The 18,194-nt window shown below is 32.8% G+C and overlaps 1 protein-coding gene and 1 pseudogene across 2 annotated transcripts; one reads left to right on the top strand and one right to left on the bottom strand.

The window, feature by feature from the left end:
* Nucleotides 1–828: 828 nt before the first annotated feature.
* Nucleotides 829–7,357, top strand: LOC120117363 (annotated as a pseudogene).
* An 81-nt stretch (nt 7,358–7,438) lies between these two features.
* Nucleotides 7,439–9,745, bottom strand: LOC120117364. 2 transcript variants are annotated; one of them, XM_039137647.1, is made up of 4 exons: nt 9,729–9,745; nt 9,329–9,689; nt 7,862–7,879; nt 7,460–7,763 (listed from the first exon to the last, which is right to left on the bottom strand). In XM_039137647.1, the coding sequence occupies exons 2-4, from the start codon at nt 9,687–9,689 to the stop codon at nt 7,582–7,584; spliced, it is 561 nt and encodes a 186-aa protein (XP_038993578.1). In that variant the 5' UTR covers nt 9,729–9,745; the 3' UTR covers nt 7,460–7,581. The 2 variants fall into 2 exon arrangements, with proteins under 2 accessions (XP_038993577.1, XP_038993578.1); XM_039137646.1 differs by lacking the exon at nt 9,729–9,745 and having other exon boundaries at nt 7,439–7,763; nt 9,329–9,722.
* Between the last annotated feature and the right edge of the window lie 8,449 nt (nt 9,746–18,194).

Below are 18,194 nucleotides of genomic sequence, written 5' to 3'. Positions count from 1 at the left end.
AGGGGCAGCTGAAGATATTCATTTTTTTCATTTAAATGTTATTTATATTATTATTATTATTATTATTATTATTATTAATTATTATTATTATTATTATTAATATATATTATTTATTAATATTACAAAACCCAAATGGTGGCCCAGATCAATGAGCCCATAACAAACCCTAACAGATTAGGGTTTTCCTATTCCCCCAGCCGCCATCTTCAATTTCAGCCGTTGGATCTGGTTTGATCCAACGGTCCACAGTTTTCCAGAGGAAACCCTAGGGTATCAATACCCTAGGGACACGTCCCAGCGCCACCGTAGATTCTAGAAGACCACGCGGCGTTGCTTCAGCCTCGCCGCCACTCCAGCCGCACACATATCGTCCCAACGGTGAGTCACCACTGGGAGTCCGGTGACTCACCAGACTCCATTCTTTTACCTGGTCCGATGGCCACACCGGTGATGGCTATAAAGCCATCACCCCATCTGCGAACAGAAAGAGGAGAACAACAGAGCTAGAGAGACAAAAATCGAAAGCAAAGATACCAAAAAAGAGACCAACTCACAATAATCAACAACCAAAAACAAAAGAAAAGGGAGGAGAAAAGCTTACCGAGGAAGCTACGACCACCGGACCTCTTCAAACGTCACCAAAACCTTCAAAAACCGAAGGTATTTTTCTTAGATTTGCTTCGATCGGGAGCCGTTTAGAAGAAAAAACCATCGGAACCGTCATTAGGACGGTCCGATCTATATTTTAGTATAATTTTTTTTTCCGGCCACCGCCGGCGGTGGAAGAACGCCGGCGGACGGCTGCCGGTCGGCTAGCTTCTCTCTGTTTTAGAGAGAAGAGAGAGAGAGGAAAAAAATGAGAAATGAAGCTGGCCCTTCGGGCCAGCCAGGTTTGGCTTTAAATAGCCCTTCCCGAACGACGTCGTTTCGTGGAGGGCTATTTATGTAATTTTTTAATTGTTAAATCCCGTCCGCCATCCCTCAAATTTGTAAACTTTACATTTTAGTCACTAAATCAATTTATAATCCTTTTAATTCGGTTCTTTAATTTTAATTTTCTTTATTTTAGTCCTTTATATTAAAATAATATATTTAGGGTAAATAACAAATTTAATCCTTAATTTTAATAATTAATATTTTAATCCCGAGTTTATATTTTTAATTTATTTTAATCTGATATTCGAACTTTAGATAAGTTTTATTTTAGTCACTAAATTAATAAATAAGAAAATAGCATGTTTAATCCCTATAATTTTGATTAATATTGAATTAGGTTTTTAATTTTAATTTTACTATAATTTAGTCACCAATTTTAAATATTTTCATATAGTTCTAATTGTATTTTTATTATTTTAATTGTATTTGTTTATATATTTAAATATTTTTATTATTATTATGTAGTCATAAATATATATATATAATAAATAATAATTTATTTTTTCAATAAATTATTTTAATATTTATTTTTCAATATCGAAGAAAAGAGCAGTCTTAATACAACTGGATGTCCTATTCTGGTATTTTAAAATTAAATATTATAAAAAATTATTATTTAATTTTATTCAAATTAATATTTATTAATATCAAAGAAAAGAGATGTCTTAAGGCACCTAGAAGTCCTTTTCCGATATTTTTAAATATTTTTTTATATAATTTTGAAATAATAGGATTATAAATTAAATATATTTTGAATTTTTAATAATAGAGACAATTTATAATTAAAAAGTACCAATTTTGGGCGTTGTGGGGGTGCTAATCCTTCCCTAAACTTTTACGTAACCGACCACGAATCCCTTTTTATTATTAAAAAGAACGAATTTTTGGTTATAAACGCAGATCAGTTCATTTTTTAATTGATGTTTTCTTAAAACTCTTTTAAAGAAAATAATTTTTAGGTATTCGACCTACCTGACCCAAAAGGCCGATGGCGACTCCCAAATTATTTTCAAAAACCATTTATTCACATCAATTTTCCCGCCAAATAAATATTTCGTACCCGGACGAAAACCGGTTACGACAGGAGCCACCGACCGGATTCAGCTTTTTGTGGTTATCAATTGTAATCTCCAGGTTTCTGAATATATTCCTTTAATAACTTTAAATTTTGGCTATTCTTTTGGGTTTTGAGTGGAGAAATAATCATCAAATGCAAAAGGTATATTTATTTTTCTACTTTATTTGGTATTATTAGTAAAATATTGGCTACAAAAACTAAACATCAACGATGACTATAATAAATAAATTCAAGAAAATAATTAATCTTACTATATAGTGATAAAATCACTATGTTAGAAGCAAATTATCTTTGAAATCGTGAAATGAATGTTGTATCTCTTCGAGATTAATACAACGTTTCTAGATTTGTACTCCAAATAAAAATATAAATAAAAATCCATCTACATTGTTTTTTTAAATAGGAAGATGAAAAATTCAAATAAAAAAAGGGAGAGAAAATAACAGAGCATGGATGATTATCGTCTATCAAATATAAAGGAGAGACTATCCTTTTATTAGAGTAACATAAGGGTAAAATCATCCAAGGGACGATTATCCACCGCCTTAGGTCTCTCCACCATTCCTTGACATCTCTCAACTAATCCCATTAGTTGTAACGTCCCGAAATTTTGAGTCAACACAATCCTAAAGATTTATGGATCGATATGAGTTTGTGATTAATTAGATGACATTTGGGTCAAATTAACTTGCCATTGCCTTTCTCTTTCATTAGGGCCAAAGAAAAAGGAATACGATGGGTTTGGGAGCTGATGAGGTGGGAGAGGCAAGGAGGGGAGGAATATGGTGGTGGCGAGCATTTGAAAAATAATTAGAAATTAGAAAGTTTTTAGGGTAATTATATATAAAATTGTTGTTTAAGGATCTATTTGATGTTTTACCAATAGTTTATGGATAAAACTAAATATTAACCTTTTTGTTATCGTTTCCACGCCATCAATTTAACGGAGATAATGTTGGAGTGACTATTTTGTTACAAAACGATAACGTTAGTGAATATTTTGTTACAAATCGATAATATTAGTGACAAGTATATTACTTTTGAAACTCTAATGGAGAAAATGAAAACTTACTCAAACATTAGTGATAATTTTTGTAGTTTACCCTACTACTAATTACTATATCAAAGTGCTAATATTATTAACGGTTAATTAATGACAATTTCAACAATATTAACATATTAAAAAAAATACTCACCATCACTAGAACAATGGTATTTAATTACATTATTAATTTCAACCTACTATAATATTTTATAAAAAAATTATATCAAATTAAAATAAATATATTAAATTTTGGATTATAATGTTACAAGCCACAAATTTGAGTCTGGAATATATGCGCAAGTATTCGTTAAAGAGGTTATGTGCGGAGTATCGAATTTTTTAAAACCACCAAACTTAGCTTATCACTTTGAGAATGCTAGAGAGTATGTTCACATTGGTCTTGCAGAAAAGGAAAATGGCATTGTATCTAAGAATATCATGGAGTAATCTTATCATATCCAGTGCGGACACTTATCAAAGGAAAAATTCCTACTAATTGATGTGATTAGATAAAATTCGATGTGTTTTTCTTAAATTAGCAGATCTTGTATTTAATAAAATTGGATGTGATTAGATTCCTACTAATTATATTTTAAATACGTTTTGTTTCACAAAAGTTAGATAGTGTAACGATTAAAATATTTTTTATAAATTTTTATTCAAATATTTGTAATTTAATATTAAAGTTTAACTTGTTGAAAAAACATACATCACAAGGATAATTTGGTAAAATGTATATTTAAGTAATCTTATATTCCTCTAACCAAAACATTGAAATCTTACATTTTTATTCAACAAATCAAACATGACAATACAATATTCCAGAGTAATGTTGCATTTCAATAATCTTATTCTCAAAAGTGGTCTTACATTTCATGAACTGAACGCCCCTAAGAATAGTAGAGGAGTATTTTATTTTAAATTATTTCTTGTCATTTTGTTCTTCGTTCTCTTTGTTTTGTTGTCTCTTCTTGTGGCTAGAATAGTCTCATTGGTGTTTAAACTTTTGTATCCAACAAAATTTTGAGAGTTTATTTATGACCTCTGGTGAGTTTAAGTTCTCACAAGACATATTTTCAAATTTATTTAGACACACCATTAATTAGAAAACATCTAAAAATGTCTAAATCGCACGTTTTGCTAAACCAAAACTCTAGGAGCGTGACAATAACTATACCTATTAAATTTGAATTTTTATGGATATGTTTGACACTGAAAAATTGGAATGAATTTAAGGCTACAGCAGAGCATGTTATCTCCACAGTTAAGGATCATCATTAAAGAAAAAAAAGAATGAATCTACAAGAAAAACATGTGAAGAATCTAATAGCCATCAGGGCAGATGATGTGCGAGTGGTGGTTGAAAATTTGGCATTTCTTCGGTACACTTGAGCTCTAATTTCCCCCACATGAGCAGAGCAATAACGCGGAATTTTCTTTGAAATTTCTTGGTCCAGTTCTTCTATTCAGACATTCTTTATACTGATCAAATGCTTTCTATTTGTTTAATTTTGAAGTTTGCACCTTTATTTTAGGAAATTAAGAAATTAGTCCCTCTATTTTAATTTATCGGAAATTGATCCTCATAGTGTATGAAAATTGAAATATTAATCTTGTCGTTGGTATACAAATGAATTCAAATTGTTGATTTTATACTATTTCATTACGTAGAAATTGTTGAACTTTTAATATTTTAGTAAAGTACACAAACAATCCCTCGATTATAAGGAGATGTTTTGTTGAGTCAGTCAACTATTAAAAGTTACCAAATGGTCACTCAACTATTTAGTATGTTCCAAAATCGTCATTTTCCGTTAAAAATTGATGGTAGTCTGGGCTGGATGTTAACCTGATGATTAAGATATGATAAAATATGATCCCAGAATTTAAAAAACTATCATATCACAATCAACAAGTTAACATCCATCTTAGATTGTTGTCAATTTGTTAACCAAAAAGGACGAATTTGGAATATACTAAATAGTCGGGTGACCATTTTGTAACTTTTAATACCAAGGGTTTTTCAAAAAAAAAATAACCAAGGGACTCAACAAAGCATTTTTCTATTTTTGGAAACGAATTTTCTGTATGTATTTCGAATGTGGTTGTTCTTGATGCACTTGGAATCGAACGAATGCATTTTATTTAAAAACAAAGTCACTTTAGCATTTTCTTTTGAGCTTTTAAACCCAACATTTCATTTTAAGACACAAAACCCCTATTTTGGAGCGTTGACTAACAATTTCCATCTACAAAGAAATCTTTTTGCTTCAAAATAAAACGTTAGGAGGACAAAATGCTCCCCAAAAAATAAGGACTACAATGATTATTTAGTTAGAGGTATTTTTTTATTATTATGCCTTACATAAAATAGAAGGATGGAATTTACAATTAAAGCATTGTTATTCTTAACCTCAATCATTCATGTCATCAAAAGAAGAAAAAGAAGAGGGATAGAAAAGGGGGTCCATGTTGGACGTCATAGAAGGTAGAATTGGTCAGCATTTGGGGTTTGGACCTCTCACTCTTCACTCCACTACTACACTTAGTCTCTTAGTCCTAATTCCTCATATGACCAACGACTGGTCTACGCTGAATAACTCGGTTTCTTTCGGTCAAACTTCAAACTTTCTACATATACCCAACAACCATTTTTCTAGTCCAAAACCCCATAGCCTTTAAAAGCACCTCCCTTTCAATTTTTCATTCAAAACAAAAACCTTTGCTTAAACAAGTTCCATGGTTGTTGCTCTTCACCATTCAAGTTATTTCTACATTGAGCAGAACAAAAAACACAATGGAGAACATGTGGAACTGGGAGCAGGGTACACTGGTGAGTGAGCTGATTCAAGGACTGGAGTTGGCAAAGCAGTTAAGGTTGCATTTGGGTGCGTCATCTTCTGTTGAATCCAGGGACCTGTTGGTACAGAAGATTTTATCTTCCTATGAGAAAGCTCTTCTGATCTTGAAACCGAGACGACCAATAGAACAGCCTCAACAAAATGTGGCAGAGTCTCCTCTAACATTCAACAGCAGCCCCCGGAGTGCCGATTCAGAAAATAATAACCGGTATAACGGAGATGTATCGAAGAAGAGGTGAATTTTGAAGCTGCAAGTTGTACAATTCTCGTATGTTGTTGCAAATTTTTATGTAGTGAAGTTTTGCAGAAAGATGATGGCTAGACGGACGGATCAGGTGAGAGTGAACTCTGAAAACCTGCTGGAGGGCCCTCATGATGATGGGTACAGTTGGAGAAAATATGGGCAAAAAGATATCTTAGGAGCCAAGAATCCTAGGTGAGCCTTTTTTTCACTTGTGTCTCTAATCATTTGCTAACTACTAAACATATAAAACTATACACAAATATGTTGGAATTTTATATGATAGATTGTTTACTTTTGGCAGAAGCTATTACAGATGCACATATCGAAATACCCAAACTGCTGGGCAACAAAACAAGTCCAGAGATCAGATGAAGATCCCACCATTTTTCAGGTCACATACAGAGGAACTCACACATGTGGAAATGGCAACCATGGAGGAGTTCCACCACCAGCTTCACCGGAAAAACAAGAACGTAAATCGAACAACGATTACCAACCATTGCAATCACAAGATATCGTCTTAGATTTTCGAGCAGGTCTAAGGGTCGATACCGAGGGCTTAGACAATAAAGAGACGGTGCCTTCCTGTCTTCCTTCAACATCATTCGGGTGCTTAAAGAACGAGAACCATAACTTTTCACCATCAGGAGTACTTGATTACAGCAATATCTTCGGCAGCTTTTCTTCTCCTTTCATGTCTCCCGGTACACCTGAATTAAGCTACTTTCCAGTTTCTCAGATGAACAACTTTGGGGATGTTCTTAATACACAACGATCTGATCTCACCGAGTTGATTTCGGCCAATACTTCAGCCACCAATTCTCCGATTGTGGAATTGGATTTCTCGCTCGATCATGTGGAGTTGGATCCGAATTTCCCGTTTGACACCCAAGGGTTTTTCTCCTAACTCTCCCTTTCACAATCGAATAAGAGTAACGGTAGATGTTGAATTCTGGCTCCACAATCAGAGTAACTGGTTGCATCTGTTCATGGTGAGCTGTTTTCGCGGAGAACTATTGTAGAATACATAAGCCTCTTTCAATTCAATGTTGGTTGCAAGAAATTTTCAGATAAGTTTTGACAGTAGCGTAATACTAGTGCACAGATTATCACCAAAAATGATAATTTGACAGATATAAACCTTCTGGCAAAACACAAAAATAATGCAAAGGTCCTGTTCACACTTACTGCAACTGAGTACCAATGGCCATTTACATATAATCCAAATAGATTGTCGATATCAACATACCGTGAAAGTTTACAGATCCCGGATTCGGTAAAAGAATCCGTATATACAAAGCAAAAGAATCTACACTCCAATGATCCCCTTAGTAGATACAACATTGCTTTCCTCTACACTTGACTGACTGAACTGATATCTCATACCTTTACCGGTGATCACGTAGTTCATATACGTTTAAGGTTTCTTCGGTTTCACATCCGGAACGGAGGTTGATGTGCTTTCTCTTGCATCCTCGGTCTTCCGAACAGCTTGTCTCAACCCCAAGACGATGAATAAGTTGGTTATTGTGAGAAGTGATTCAGCCCCTCCATGTAACCAATCCACATTAGATAGGGAAGTACCATATTTCACCTTTGCTGTCTCAACATCAAAAAGGACCGAGTCACAATTTGGTAATGAAGTGTAGAAATCAAAATGCCTTAAAAGCAATCGTTGTTCATTAGCGAGAACTTACCGTATATTCCAGCTGGAACTGTTCATTAGATGCAAAGTCATCAAAAACCCAATACAAAGGAAATCAGTAGGGTTGAAACAAATCCACCAATAGCAAGATCAAATTGCAGGATAAAACTTGCAGAAAAAACAAATAAGGGTAAAGTATACAAAATAGTCCCCTGACAATAGGGCATTGCTTTGTTGAGTCCATTGACTATTAAAAGTTACAAAATGTTCTTCTGACAAAAAAATGTTGTTTTGTTGAGTTTCGACTATTAAAAATTAAAAAATAATCACCCAACTATTCATATGTTCCAAAATCGTCTTTTTCCATTAAAAATTTGACACTCATCTGAATTAGACGTTAACCTACTGAATGAGATATGATAAAATCATATTTTAATAATGTCTATTGGCACCGCCGTTTCTTTCAATCACTGGCTCGCCAACATAATATTTCAAGTATTGGCTCGACGACATTATGTAAACGGAGATTCAATCCATAAAATACAACTAAAATGATTTTATCATGTCCTAGTCAACTTGTACATCTCATATGGTCGTCGATTTTTTAACGAAAAAATACGATTTTGAAACATATAAATAGTCGAGTGACCATTTTATAACTTTTAATAGTCGGAAGACTCAACAAAACACCACTCTATAGTTGAGAACCAATATATATTTTTAATAGTTAAAGAACTCAACAAAACATAGTCATGTAATCGAGGATCATTTGTATACTTTACCCCACAAATAAATCTATGTCAAGTACTACAATTATCTGTGTCGATAAAACAAATAGCCTCACAAGTCACAATTGAGAAGAAAACATATTGTAGAATATATATAGATGACTTAGAATTGAGCTGCCATTGTCACAATATGCATCTCTGCCATGTCTATGAAAAGCCATCAATCAATAAGTCACAAAATGTGACTAAACATACAAGAAAAGTAGAACTAAATTCCAATATTTAACATTTCAATTAGACCATTTAACAAAACAAAGGAGATATATGCCAAAATAAATACCGACACATAAACAGTACTTAATGAACAAGTTGATCACGAATTGAGTAGTATTTGACGACTCGTAAACTATTTGTCTCATGTTTGATTTGACTCAACTCATTATTCGTGAAGCTCACCAGAATTTCTATTTTTTTTATTTTTAATATATGTAAAATAATACTAGAAACAAAGAAACTGCTCAAATCAATTAACACCCCGACCAGTACATTTATCAACAAAGTGGGTTTCTTGCAAAATCATAAAAAAGAAGCAACTAATAGGTATTTCACTTGGTCTACATCCATGCTAGTATGTGTAATTTATCCAAAATAAATTCTTTCTCCCATGAAAAATAGAAACCTAGTCCCAACTCAAAATTTCACATGATTTCCGAAACATAGAACATAAGCAATCCCAGAACATAAATTAGAGCAGAGAAAGAAAAAAAGAAGGTATTTTCCAGAAAACTCACTGGTGGCACCCACAAAGGCAAGCAAGAAGTAGAATCCAAAAAGGGTGAGCTTAGGAGCAGACTTAGACTTGGTGATAAAGTACAAGAACCCAATGTATGGAAACAAAGAAACTGCAAAAAGTTGAGAAGCAATGCTTTGTGAGTCGAGATTTGGTGCCCATGGATCCACTGGAAACAACCACCCACGCACAATCCCTGTCTTCCTGTTATCAAATTTTACGTCCCTGTAACTCCTGCTTGGATTACTTGGAATTGATGCCGGCTGATTTCGCAGGAAGTGAAAAGAACCTGGAAATGTTGAAGTAACAGGAACAAGATGATTGGGTGGTTTAGACAAAGGTTGAAGACAACTTAGATTCATCATGACAGTGCCGCAGTTTCGATTCAAGCTTCCTTTTGCTTTGTAGTTTGGATTTTCCTCTTGCAGATGATGATATTAGAATCGTGGAGTATAGAAATTTGATCGATTGGGTTTGGGCAAACAATCTGACATGTCTTTGTAAGCTGGGCTAGTTCTATAGGGCCTTCTTTGAATATAGCCCCAAAGAAATTAACAATCTACCTTTATCGGATTTTCTTTTTGGAGAATTTTTTACCCTAATATCTTATTTTAATATAAAAAATAACGTTTGATTAAGTAATTATTTTAATTTATGTTATTTTTCGGATTATTTTTTCTTCTAATATTTTATTTTACAAAAAAAAACTCTTATTTTGGTGCATGATTGTTTATTAACTAACAGTTTTTATCTACAAATAAATTTTTTATCCAAAATAAAACGTTGTGATCAAATATTCTAATAAAAAATAAAATATTTATTTAAACATTAGAAGTACTTTTTTCGACATTTTTTTTATCATTTTCTCTTTCATCGCAGTTTATGGATATTTTTATGGTTCATGCTGACTATGATATGAACTCAAACGATAGAATCTGAACTGCACATTAATCTGCTGATTATGATTTGATAAAATTTGATCACATAATCTCAAATAACTATACAACTCAAACGGTTATGAGATCAAATTTTATTATAATCTCAATCAAAATATTAACGTCCAACTTATACGACCATCAATTCTTTAACAGAAATGGACGAATTTGAAACATATGAATAGACCGGTGACTGTTTTGTAACTTTCAATATTTGAGGGACTCAACAAAGAAACAACATATAACCAATCCATCATTTTATAAATTTTAATAGTCAATGGGCTCAACAAAACAAAACAATATCTTATATTAAGAAGACCTTTTATGTATTTTACCCAATTTATAATTATAATAACATTAAGAATCCTAAAATAATACTATACTACACCGCTGAGCCTGTAATCGTGCACTTTGACAGATCATGGTGCGATAAGACCTCAGTCCTATTTACCCTAAAGCTTCCACACCTCATTCACTACATATTTTTTTCTTTTAATTTAGTTTTTTATCAGATAAATTACGTAATAAACATTTTAAATCAGATTGAAACAAAATTATGATTACAATCTCAAATAAAAACTAAAATAAATTATCCAATTGGTTTAATTCAATTCCTAATTTAAACAATAATAGGTCAAAGTTCAAAGCTTCAAGTAACTGCAAGATATGATTAAAAAAATTATACACAAACTATATGACAGCGTCTCCGTTATTCAGATATGGTTCTTTATCATCTTCTGTACTTTAAGCACATGAAATACCGACTGTGGATGCTGCAGTGAATCTTTCTGATGCAGTTCTATTAACGACCAATGAGTTAATCTCAGGCTAAAACCCATCAAAAATAAAACTCCGGAACCTCGGGAATCGTTGTCAGTGAACCTGTCTTGTCGTAAACAACGTAGTACTCCTCGTCTGGTCTTTGTTTCATCCACATAACCGAAGAGCTCGAACTCTGTCTGAATTTAAACACGGATTTGAAGAGTTTGTGAATGGAGCGACACAACTTGGAAGGGTGCTTCTTGGAAACTGGCGGGGTAAGAGGTTGAGTAGTGGTGTGGGTTAAATGAGGCACGGACATGGTTCTTGAATGGATTGCTTAATCTTTATCCAAATATTCACATGTAAAAGTAAAATAATTTAGATATATTTTATTTTACATGTGCTTTATATTTGCTTAATCTGATTAATGGTCAGGTGCGAAAACACACAAGGTTTCTGATTTTAGCCCATTGGTTAAATAATACAATATTAATTTTTTAACCGGTCTTAAATATTAATAATCTAAGCAATAATCAAGTAATCTCAGTGGTTAAAAATTATTGTTATTCTTCGAGATTTTAGATTCGAGCATTATGTATATAGAAATATGAACGTTTAATGTCAAATGGTTGGGAATTTTTGAATGAATATTGTCTTGTATTCATCTTAAATTAATAAAAGATAATATTAATAATCTAATTAATATTTTTTTCTCATAGTAAAAAGTATATATTTGTACCCTTCAGAAAATAATAAATTTACTTAATTTACTTTTAATACAAACTTATTAGTTTTTGCTCCCAAAACAACTTTATTCCATTACACACAATTTTGACTTCCCCTTCTAATGATTAGTGAAATTTTGAATGCATTTAGTGATTTAGATTTTTAGTTCATATTAGGAATTAACAAATCATAAAATATCCTTAATTTATGTTTAAAATAGAAACAGGTGAGACACATGATATTTTTTTAACTTGATTTTAAGTTAAAACTTTATCTCTAATGTAGCAAATAATAATTATAAAATTTTATATTTTATTTGAAGACACTAGTTTTTTACATTTGGTTTTTTTATTTTTATATTTATTATTTTTATTTTTATTACTATTATTATTTTTATTATTAATATTAATATTATTATTAATATTATAATTTTATTACAGATACGACCCAAGGCCCAACTCTGGCCCGATTACAACCAGGCCCGATCAGAAATGGCCCAAGTAGAACCCTAAACCCAACTAGGGTTTGTGTTATCACTCCCAGCCGCCATTGCTCACCACCGTTGGATCTGTCCTTGATCCAACGATCCCCAGATGCTCCATCAAGAAACCCTAGGGTTATCATAACCCTAGAGACCACGCGGCGGCACCCCTGAAGCCAACCAAACCCACCGACTGTCTTCTGCCAGGTGCCTCGTCCAGACGCCGTCTCCACTGCCAGATGGTCCAACCAGTTGCTGCCGACGCTGCTTCTTACACGACGCCGGCCTCGTCGAGCTTTCCAGAAGCCAGCTGCCTCACCAAATCAGTGCTCTATGGTGAGTCACCGCCATAGCTTGGTGACTCACCAAGGATGCTACCCATGGGACCGGTCCGATGAGAGCCTCATCGGGGCTATAAGCCTTGGCTAACCTGCAACAAAAAAAGGGGAGCCACGGCAAGCAAAAACAGAGAGCAAGAATAGAAGAAAAAAAAACAGAGACCAACTCATAACAACCAACAATCAACCGAGAAGAGAGAAGGAAGAGTTTACCTTACTGGAGAACCCCAAGCGGCGCCTGAGAAACAAAAATACCAAAGGTATTTTCCTTAGATCTAGGAAGATCCATAGCTTTTTAGGACAAAAGAATGGTGAAATCGGGTTTAGGGTACTCAGATTTAGAGTTTAGGAAAATTTTGGTATTCTCCGGCCACCAGTGACGGTGGCCGACGATGAGGTTGGCGGCGGTGCAAGGCTACCGACTGATTACCGGCTCCCCTCCAATGAGGGAAGCTAGAGAGAGTTGAGAGAGAGTTTTATAACTCTCTTAGTTTTGAGAAAGAAGAGAAAGGAAGAAATGAGATAATGGCTCGTAGGGCCAACCGGTTTCGGGTATTTATACCCCTTCCCAAACGACGCCGTTTTGGGAGGGGTATATCTGTAATTTCACGCATGGCCAAACCCTTTCTGCAGCCATTCGAGTTTTGTAATTATTCATTTTAGTCACTGAAACTAACTTCTGAACATTCTAATTCAGTCTTCGAATTTTATTTTATTATGTTTTAGTCCTTACCAGTATTATATAATATATTTAGGATAAATATCACATTTAGTCCCTCATAATTTTATAAATTTTATTTTAGCCCTGAATAAATAATTAAGGTTAAATTAAACTATTAGGATATGAGTTTCCTAATATTTCGAATTTGATTTTTTATTTTCAATACTTTATATTTTGATCATATAATTTTAATTGTTTTTATTACATTGCAATTTTATTGTTATTAATAATTATTATTATTATTTTAATCATATTAATATTTATTATTTGATTAATTTTATAAAAAAAATTCATAATAGTATTTATTTATTTTTTTTAATATCAAAGAAAGATGCAGTCTTAAAACAACTAGATGTCTGTTTTCTGATATTTTTAAATAAATAATATTTTACTTTTATAAAATTGTATATATTAATCTATTTTTTTTATTATGAGATAAATATTTTAATATTTATTTATTTTTAATATCAAAGGAAAAAAACTGTCTTAAAACACCTAGAAGTCATTTTATGATATTTTTAAATAAATAAATATCTTATTTATATAAATTAATAAATTTACTTAAAATTATAGTAATAAATTTAAATTAAATAGGCTTATAAATTAAATATATCTTTGAATTTTTAATTTCTAATAATAGAGACAATTTATAATTAAAAAGTACCAATTTTGGGCGTTGTAGGGGTGCTAATCCTTCCCTAAACGTAATCGATGTTTTCTTAAAAACTCTTTTAAAGGATGATTTTTAGGTATTCGACCTACCTGACCCAAAAGGCCGATGGTGACTCCCAAATTATTTTAAAAACCATTTATTCACATCACTTTTCCCGCCAAGTAAAAAATTCGTGCCCGGACGAAAACTTGTTACGACAGCTTGGCGACTCTGCTGGGGATTGGTCAAACTTTAAAACCAATTATTAATTGTCTCTATCAATTAGAAAATTAAAAATTCATATATTTAATTTTTAATTCTTTCTTTTCAAAATTTTTATATATATACTTATTATTTTCATAATATTTATATGTTATTTTAATTAATGCTTTATTTTCAAATATTAAATTTTATTATTTATTTGTTAGAGGTTTGAACATTTCTCCTCACACACAATACTTGCATTGCATAACATAAGCTTTCTAATCAAGCTTGTCCCTTTTAAGTGGGAGTGAAAGCGACGTCTTCGTGAGAATTTATTCTCTGTGTCAGACCTACCAAGTAACTTTCGGGATTCATATACTCTATGTCTTCGTGAGAATTTATTCTCCGTGTCAGGTATAGAGAAATGTGTCCCCTCAAATTGAACTCGATCCTCTTAAGTCTGTAATGGACTAGGATTGAGGGTTTGACAGCCCAAGGGGGCATCAACAAGGACAATTCGAGTACCTTTACTCCTAGAACTGAAACTCTGCATATAATAAACCCTAGAAATTCACCTGATCTAAGACAGTACTGAACCTATGTTCATAGGTGTACACAAAGGAGAAATAAGTTTTAGCTTTTAATTTATTTAATTTATTATTTTTTTTTTCTCTCTGAATAAATGCATGTGAACTAGAAATCATGCAGTTAGGTTAATTTTTCCAAACAAAGCATGGAACTAGAAAGCATGAGGTTAGGATTTATACTTTGATAAATATGATCTTTTCTTTCCATTAATTGGTACTAACCAATTTCTTTTTTCACTTCTCATTTTTTTCATACATATTGTTTGCTCTAAACTTGTTTATATTTGATTTCTTTTGTTTGCATTGCATGATCATGTCATAATCAAAAGGTGTTGACTTGAAAGATTGTTCATCAAATTGGAAAGAAATCGTAAATGGACAAAAAGTTTTATGATCAAACAAAATATGATGTGGCTAAGGAAAAACATCATGAAGAAACTACGAGGATCGAGGGAAGTTTTGTACATAGAGAACTGGTTATAATAATACCAAAAGTGTTACACAAAGATCCTGCCAGATTGATACCAAAAGCAGTCTATGGTAAGAACAACAGTCAGGGCATTCAGAGCATGTTATTTGAAGGACTTGAACGACCAAAACAAGAAATTGAGCACAGAAATGAAAACCATGCATGAAGATTTTCAGAAGATCAGTCAAGCCTTTCGAAATGCTGGCATAGGAAACACCCTAGAAGAGTAGATCACAGGGGTCACCAAGCTGAAAAAGAACTGCAACATATATGAAGATCTTGTTCAAGAACTTCTTAGACAGAAAGGTTCTCTTACAAGGGAAAATGAGCAACTCCGAGAAGTGACACAGAAGATAAAAAAGAGAATGTCATGGAAGAAGTTGCAGTCTAGACAAGCAATATGGTTCTTAAATGATAGATTTAGCTAACTTTACAAGGAGATGAAGCAGACTGAAGACTCAACTTTTGAGCATGAATGGAAACTAACTGGGCTTTGGAGAAGTTAGAAGTGAAAGATCCCTATATGTAAAGTTTTGTTTAATGTACCGAAACTTTTGTGTTCAATGAAATCTGTTCTAAGATGATCACTCTTGAGTAACACCTTTTCATACATACATTTGCATTTTGCATCCTTGCATTTTTCATTTTGCATTTATACTTTTATGTTTGCTTTTGTATTGCACAATTTACATTTTTGGTTACATTCACATTTTTTATTTGCATTTTTACGTTCGTATTCATATTTTCATTTTTTGCGTTTGCATATTTACATATTTACATTTTGTTTAAAAATATTTTGCATAAATTTAAACATGTGGAATAATTCGGGGAAGATTCCATGACAGAATGTTTGAAATCAAAGTGGAGTTAACTTGGTCTTCCTAAAGAAGGATAATAGCCATGAATGAGATTTTAGCAAGGGTTGGTAGAATCGAGAAACTACAAGAGCAATTTATCGAGACACAACAAAAGATGACTGATCAAGTGAAAAAAATTCCAGAATGATTCAAAGGAACAACTGACCAAATTGATGGACCTGATGAATATTGTAATCCATGGAGAGAAACCCTTAGAGGATCCTGTTGTGAAAGATTTGAATGGGATTATGAATGATGTAGATGATACAATGGAAACAAATGACCAAGACTTTGTCGGGGAATGTGGAAATTCGATAAATCTCCAAAAATCGGGTATGACCCCAGATAATACGACAAAGATCAAGTTGAAGAGAAGCATGGAAGAAATTTCAGTACCATTTAAGAAAGCTAAACAAAGCAAACAGTCACAAGGTCTTCAAGAAAGCATAGTAAACAATTGTAATATGACAGTGATGTCAGGGGAAATTCTACCCAAGTTTCCTTCAGTTTCATGCAACAAGTTATATCTTGAGTTACTCAAAGCCCAGATTATTACTCCATGTCGAGCTAAGCCTTTGTTGCTTCCATACCCGAGTTGGTATAATGAGAAACTCTCTTGTGATTATCACGCTGGAGCCCAAGGACACTCCATTGAAAAGTGTGGTCGCTTAAAACAACGAGTTCAAGACCTCTTGGTTCAGGGAATCATAGAATTGGATGACCAGTCTGTTTTGGTCAAACAATCGAGAATTAAACATCAAAATGGAGTTGGTAGTATCAAAACAAGTAAAGTACATGCCGTAGAAAATAAAGAAAACAAAGTACTTGAGCCAAAGATAAAACGTTCAATTCTCAATACTTCTCTGATTATAAATGATAAAAAAGTAAAAGGAGAGGTAATTCGAGACTGGCCCACAGGTTTAAGAATGAATGAGAAAGATGAAACTCTGAAGAAACCTTAAACACATGTATCAAATTTTCTGAAGACCAGTGAAAAGAGTCTATATACAAAGAGTCTGGTGAATATTACTCCAATTACAACCACAATATGTGTTCAGAATCAGGACAAGGCTGTCATCCTTAGTAAAAGTTGTTCTGAATCCAAAAATGAGCTCAATTACCAGCCAGAGAAGAAAAAGATGATGATGGAGACTGCTCAGAATAAAGTAAAGAGTTATGTATCTGAAGGCTTACCTAAAGAAGTTGACACAAAAGATAATCAAGAAATGGGGCAAATGAGGAAAATCTTAGGCCAATTACATACCCAACATTATTGGAATGATGGGGTAGGCTAAATAAACAAGTGGAAGTTGTTATCTACCACTGTAGTACTTTTCTATTTTCAGCATCCTATTTAAACTTGTTTTTTGTTCATTTCTCCGCCTTTTGTGCAATAAATAAATTTGTGTTGCTTATTAAGGTTATGAGCATTCAGTCAATTTTGCAATCTTGCAGTTCTTTGAATATTAACTGGATTAAAAAGCTCTTCATGATTAGAGTTATAATCTTTGACAGAATATCAGGATTGAAAACCAGAAAAACAAGGACCATTGACCTTACCTCAGAAGAAATACACCCAAACACTATCCTATTACAAATATGAGATAGCTTACTCCTATTGAAAGAAATTACAAAAAGGCTTGGTATTTATATATAGGAGCGTACAACATGGGGCATCGTTGGTGTATTACATTACAAAACTGATTAGAATATTTTTCTATTAATGACGTTCGATGATGAACATAATTTTTACAAATAGGTAAATCTAGTTTAAGTCAGTTGCTTGGGAATTGAACTTTAACGAAGAGATTTTCTAAATTCCACCAAAACACCTAGACTATAACATGTTCTTCTTAACAAGCTTAAGAAATTGGATTTGGATACCCATGTTATATTATTATATACAATAAAGCTTGAGTTGTCCCACTAGAGCAAATGGTTAATCGCCCCAACTTTATGGATAATATTCAGCCAACCCATTATATTATTATATGTAATAAAGCTGTCCCTCTAGAGTAATTGGTTAATAGCCCCGGCTTTATGGATAAGTTTCAATTAACCTGATAAAGGTGATTATATTATTATATACAATAAAGCTGAATTCAGCTAGCCAAAATGGCAAATGTGTTAACAAA

This window comes from Hibiscus syriacus, unplaced genomic scaffold (genome assembly GCF_006381635.1).
Source record: "Hibiscus syriacus cultivar Baekdansim isolate YM2019G1 unplaced genomic scaffold, ASM638163v2 tig00110319_pilon, whole genome shotgun sequence".
Taxonomy (NCBI): Eukaryota; Viridiplantae; Streptophyta; class Magnoliopsida; order Malvales; family Malvaceae; genus Hibiscus; species Hibiscus syriacus.
Note: the sequence above shows the minus strand (reverse complement) of the source record. Positions and strands in the feature narration are given on the sequence as shown.